We start from the raw sequence: 6408 nt of genomic DNA on the forward strand, positions 1-6408 counted from the left end.
TTTGCTTGCTGCTCAAGTTGCACAGGAACTATTTCAAGCAGTGTCACAGCAGCAGTCCTATAAATGCATAGTCACCAGGATACTGAACCTGGGACAAGGTCTTAAAACAAAGTTCCTTCTGTGAAATGTGGCCGTTTTTCACCTACAGGAGTTTGCCATAAAAAGTGGGAGTTTGTTTTGTTGGTTTTGGTTCAGTTTTTTTTTTTTTTTTTTTTTTTATAGAATTGACCCTACCTTCATTATTATTGCAATAATTATACAAATTTATTACTTCACAAAGCCTTTTTTTTTTTAAGGCCATCCCACTGCCCATATCTCAGCTGTGTGATTAGTTTCACAGATAGCATGAGCTGAGTAATTTCACCCTTTTTAAAAACACAATCACCATTACCAGACTCAAACATACTTCCTGATATTTTTCAGGAAACTAATTTCTATTTTTAAAATCAATTCTAATAAATAGTAATGAAAACTTGTACAGGGTTTTTCATCCAAAGCTGACAAATTAATTGTTATGCAACAAATATCCCAAGATCAACTTGCTCAGCACTGACATTCAACGAATTTAATCAGTAACACTAAATGGGGAGAAGGAAAGAGCAGTATGTTAGATAGACAAAGCACTTTGATCCTTAGTTATGACATTAGGCTTAACAACTTTCCAAAACCAAACTCTGCTTTGCTATCCAGAACAGCTGAGAATATTGGGGTCTATCAAGAGAGAAATTAAAGAAATCAAAGTGAAATAGTTGCTTTGCAAATAACAGAAAACTACAGAGCAGCAGCTAGCCTACAAAGCCAGGTGTCAAGCTCAAATCATTCTCTACTCAGATTAAAAGTTTGCCTTCTTGCTCCATTTGATCTTCACTGAATTAGACAAAAATTTATATCCAAAATTTTTATTATATGCTTTGAAGCAGGTTTCCCCCTATCTTTAGAAGCACACCATTATCTTTCCTATTCATATGTGGTGGGTTTAGTAAAAATGTAAAGGAAGCTACCACATAGATGATGCAGTATGCTTGTCTCTACTGTGGTCCACATCATGCTGTGGTGGGCATGGTTCCCACTACTGATGGGTGGCAAAACTGGTGATGGAATGTATAAAACTGTGATCTTTATACAAGGAGGAGCACATGACCACAGTGATCACTCAAATGATGTAGTACTGTTTATACTTTTGCAAAGGATCTCATCTCTGACTTTTTACGAGCCTCAAGTGCACTGAGAAATCCTTTCCTTTCCCTTTCAGGGCTATAAAACTTTCACAGAGGTTTGCAACAAAAATTACGCCTTTTAAAAAATACTGAGTTCTCCCCTCTAGTTAGTGGGGATAAATATGTACAATAGAGCTTGTTATAAGGTCAAAAATAGCCTCTGCTCTTGAGTACTTTGCGCAGTCCCACTTCCTTTGCCTTGAGAAGGAGGCATTGGAATTGTAGTAAAGAAAGTAAAGAGACAGCTAAAATGATAATCAGAAGTAGACCATAGAGTTCCAATGGTGAACCACTAGAACAAAGTACAGCTTCACAGATAGGCAGAGATAACTGTGGAGTACAGAGCGTGCAGTGGAAGGCTTATAAATTTGTGAACAGCAAAGAGGTGAATAAAGACTAGTAAATTTTTTTCTTCAAGAAAAAGAACTCCTCAGTCCACCCAGTGGAGTCATCAGATGGAGGACTTAAATATAAGGAGTTACATTTAAAATACAGCACATAGATGAAGTGGAAAATATTGCCAAAGGACATCATGGAGATCAAGATTTTAACCTGTTTCAAAGACAAATTCATGCCCATCGGCATCTAAAACATGCCCTGGTCCAGTGCAAGTCTCAGAAGATGTTCCGTTCTTATATTCTTTTCACAAAAATCTATCATTGATAGAGAAAGCATATCAGGTCTCTGTAGGATCAGAAGAGCAGCTGCTGCAGCAGTGATGTGGGGAGTGGTTCCCCCAAGCCCTGTATAAACCCTCAAAACCTATATAAAGACCCTACAGCCAAACAGTGCTACTTTGATTAAACTTTTAGATCTTCAGTCTTTTTTATGGCATGAAATGATTCCATAAATATCTTACCTGCCAAATCTGTTTTATGTCAAGATGGCATAAAAAAAAAAGAGAATGCAGTAGAAGTATTTCCAGGTGCAACCTCTGTGTATCATCCTGGATGAAACGTGAGACGATTCTCCCACCCTGTCCACTGCATTCCTTTGTGGAACTGGGCAAGTTACTTTGCTCCTTCCCTCTGCTGGTCTATTCTGTCTCCTTTAATTTGTTACTTCTGTGCAGGCAGTCTTCTCTCAGGGTTGTCCTTATGGCTTTTTGAAAGCTGCACACTTATGCTATTTGTCTTCAAGAAGAATGAAACCTTCCCTTCAGTGTTAGAGAAGTTTGCTTCCCTCCCTCCCCATCACCTCCTTCCCCTCTTCAGGAAGGTCTCTATCCAAAGTCTCTGGACAATGTTTTAACACAGAGAAAACCCCATGGTGTTTCAGGAGAGGTTGTGTGAATCTGTGAGACTTCATTCTGTCTGTCCTCCCAGAGCCATGCAACTTGCCTCACTCTTTTCACTATGCTCCTTCTTTGTCCTTGCAGAGTCTATACTGATTGTTCACCTTCTGACACTGTTTGGATACCGTGGTGCCTTCCACACTTTGTGGCCAAGAATAACCTGAGGAAGAGCAGGGTTATGTTAAAACAACCAAAAACCATTCACCTACCTCTGGAGCTGCCTCTGCAAGGAGCACTGAGCTGGAGTGCCACTGCAGCAGGGTAATCACAAGGGCCAAATGCACCACAACCAGCTGGAACTGCAGCATCTGCAAAGGAGGACAATCTGCTAATGACTTCACAGCTGCATTCCCAGAAGAACCTTGCTCCAAAGGTCTTAGAGAAGTTAAAGCAAAGGGATATTCAGTTTCCATGGCTGTTAATGTTTTCTCTTAGAGAGTCACCGCATGAAACCCAGCAACCAGATAGTGCCACCTGAATGCTCTTCCCCTTTGGGTGCAGAATCAGCTCGCTCCTCTTTGCTTCTTTACAGGCCTGCAAATCTTTGAATTCCTTTCTGCACATTGGCCCAGTTCTTGCAGCAGCAGTAGTAGCGAATGCAACTTGTGTTAAAACAAGATTAACTAGACACTAATTTGTAAGCAGGAAGACTTTGGCTCATAGGCATCCAGGTTGATGGATAGGTGCTTAATGCTGTTACAGAAATTACATAACCTTTCCAGCAGCATTTTGAAAGCAAGGCTGTATTTCACTAGTCCTCAACATGTGCTAATGGTAGCCACAACTTCCAGGATCTTCTTAGGGTCCTAGAATAAAGTTATCCAGGTCCCACACCTGGGAAAAGCTTACATGGGAACACAGTGCTCAGACTGGTGGTGTTTTGAGCACATGTCACAGCTGCAGAGCTCCAGGTGCCTACAGAGCCTTTAAATAACGCAGGCACAGAAAAGTTCCTGAGCAAGAGGCTCAGGAAGCTTCTCGCTGCAGGGATTATCTCTGGCCATGGGTTTAGGCTACATTGTTTAAGCCCTTGTTTGGATCTTGCTCTTGAAACCTGATGTGCCTCCAACTCACTCAGGTGGGAATATTTCAGCCGATGTTCATAAGAATTAGGCTGGGGCCTCTTGAGCCAAAGTTATCTGCTAATTTGCTGCTTACTCTGTCTCAAGGTCCTGCAGCAGAGAATAGTTCAAGGCTGATTGTGCCATTCTTTGCTGACTGTTTGGCAAAAGCAGAAATAGAAAGGATGTGTAAATGCATTTCTATGATGTATGATAGTTATTTTATCCTCTGCATAGCAAATTTCCCATTAGATCACACAGAAAATACATGGTAAAAAAAAAAAAAATTTGGCTTTGTACTTTTACTCCTCCCTACAAAGGAGAAAAACCACAGAAGTGTTAGGAATCCAGTTTTAAAAGTATAGCTATAACATTTGTAGTGTTGCTTCTCAAAGCTCTGTTTCTTGCTTGGCTTTTTCAAGACATTTTACATGTGTTTCTGTTATTTGATTACCCCATTATACTTTTTTTTTTTTAAAAAAATATTGTCTGTGAGGGACTGGTAGTGAGGAAGAGGCAGCTGGTTATTCTGTAGGAGTGAAGCAGATTTAGTTCACTGGAATCAAAGGACAAAGTCAGAGCAGTAAGCCAGGTGGTACCACTGTCTGTCAATCTGATGGCAAGAGCCATTAGAGTGAGACAAGGGTCTGTCTGGGTGTTTTTAAAGCTGTAACCCTCTACAATGTATATTTTTGTATGTGGGTGTGCACTGAAATTTGAAGTGGTAGCCTACTACCTTCACAGTTAACCACATCCTGATCATTTGGATACAGAGGCGTAAAAATAAATGGCGAGGTTAAAAACACATGTTTATTATGATTTAAGGTCTGTGCTGGTATTCGTTCAACCCAAAGACCAAAAAGCTAAAAATAGCAACTGGTACACTAATCAAAATAAACATTAAGGCACCTGCAACACAAAAGACATTTGATTAACTGGTTAGAACTTGACGCCAGAAATTAGAAGCAGAGGAAATTGTAAGGACTAAAAGCTTGGCTCTGGTTCCCATGGAAATGAGGAGCGAAGAAGCAATGTCACTGGTTTAAAAGGGAGCAAAACTTAAGTCCATCAAGATCCTGTTGTCCTGTTTTTCACAGAGGATGGGACCAAGGCAGAAGAAGCAAGGTTGCTCTAGTGGGGCAGTGTAGCTCTAGAAAAGCATTTGCAAAACTAAGGGTGCAATGAGGACTATTTAAACGTAATTAAAATCACACTGTCTTCTGCCAGTCTGAGACTTAGCTTTCCATCTTTATCCCTGTCAAAGCATCTTAGCTGTTAAAAGCAGTTGTTGCTTTTTCTCCTTGAGCTCAACTGTTGCATTTGGGTAGGCACAGCCCTCCTGTCCAAAGGGGCTTTTCCAGCCATGCACTGGTTGTCGCTTCACCCCATCCACATTTTACTTTGACCCATTCCAAGAAAGACCTAAAGTGAGGCTTGATAGTATTTGTAACTGAAGGAGAATAAGCAAAGCTCTGCCAACCACATGGTCCTTTGCAAGATGCATCGTTACCATTTGTATGGAATTTTCAACCTTTTTGTGGAAAACTCCTTACCACCAATTTCAGAGATAGTTTGAGAGATTGGGGTATAATTCCCTGTCTTTAGCATCTCAGGATCTGGTCTGGTGTTATCTGACATAAGATATGGTTTACCCTTCACTAAATGTAATTGCAAGTCTGAAATTCAGACATATTTATGTGTTTTAGTGATATTTCAGCTTGAAATGTGTCAGAACTAAAATTCCTCATATAATTAAGCATCTTTGTTGCAGGTCCAATTAAAATAAAATTCAAGATAAAAGAGAGAACATTATTCTACCTTATCAAAGCAGGATAAACATTCAAAACTTTTTCTTAGGACTCTGTGCAGAATCATTTTCCAAGAAAAGATCACAAGAAAGCAAAATTCTGTACCAAACAGAAACTGTTAAGTTTCTAACATCAAACCAAAGGACTTAAAAGATGTTTTTTCTTTTAAAGAAAAAAAACAAAAAGCAAAATGACATCCGGAAGATAAGTGGGCTGAGCAAACCCCAGACAGCATGCAATTCATCACCAAGATCCAAACCCATTGCCTGTCAAAAATGGTAACAGCTGTCATTGTTTTTACCCATTTGAGCTATCATATTTCACATTACTGTGGAGATTACTCCGCAAGTATAAATTACAAGAGCTTTATTTTTCTTGCTGGCCTGTTAGGAAGAGAACTGAGGCAAGACATCATGCCTCACACTGTAATCTTTCACCGCAGCTGCCACTATATATTGATGACTAGGCTCTGCTTGGTTTTGTAACACCAACACAGGACATGCCCAAGCTCACCTGCGAATGGGGACCTTGCTCTTGCAATGAGCATGTTGTGGTTGAGCCCAGGAGCCCTTGAGGTTCTGTGCTATATGCTCCCAAGCTGACCTGGTGCAGAGCTAATGTGTCCCATAGGCACTGGGTAGCTCCTGGCAGTGCCCATCGGGATTCAGTTCTTCTGCCGTATGAACACTGGGATGGTACTGGTGAGTCTCCATCACCTGCTAGCCACTTGGATCTCTCAAAACATGCAGATTCCAACTGTCTGGAGAAAATCACACCGTGTCTGCAAGCCAGTCACTGAGGTATTTTGTTTTTGCTCCACTGCCACAAAATAGAATATTATCATCTTAATCAAACATACCATTGAGTCCTAACATTGGCCTTGCTAACCTTGGATGGGACACCGGATGTGACTCTACCTTTGCAAAAAAAAAAAAAATTATGATGGATGAACATCTTACCAAAAGAACAACTTATAAATGGCTTGTGTGAAGCTCTGAGAATGTCTGCTCCTGCTGCAACAAAATTGC

General features: G+C 40.4%; 1 protein-coding gene across 1 annotated transcript in view; it reads right to left on the minus strand.

The window, feature by feature from the left end:
- OSTN (osteocrin) overlaps positions 1-6408 on the minus strand; it is a 14431-nt gene that overhangs the window by 4421 nt on the left and 3602 nt on the right. The window contains exon 2 of the mRNA XM_008937553.1: positions 2721-2819. Within this exon, the coding sequence (XP_008935801.1) occupies positions 2721-2819 (99 nt within the window). The remainder of the gene's footprint in view (positions 1-2720; positions 2820-6408) is intronic.

Source organism: Merops nubicus, unplaced genomic scaffold (assembly GCF_000691845.1).
Source record: "Merops nubicus isolate BGI_N331 unplaced genomic scaffold, ASM69184v1 scaffold22433, whole genome shotgun sequence".
Lineage (NCBI taxonomy): Eukaryota > Metazoa > Chordata > Aves > Coraciiformes > Meropidae > Merops > Merops nubicus.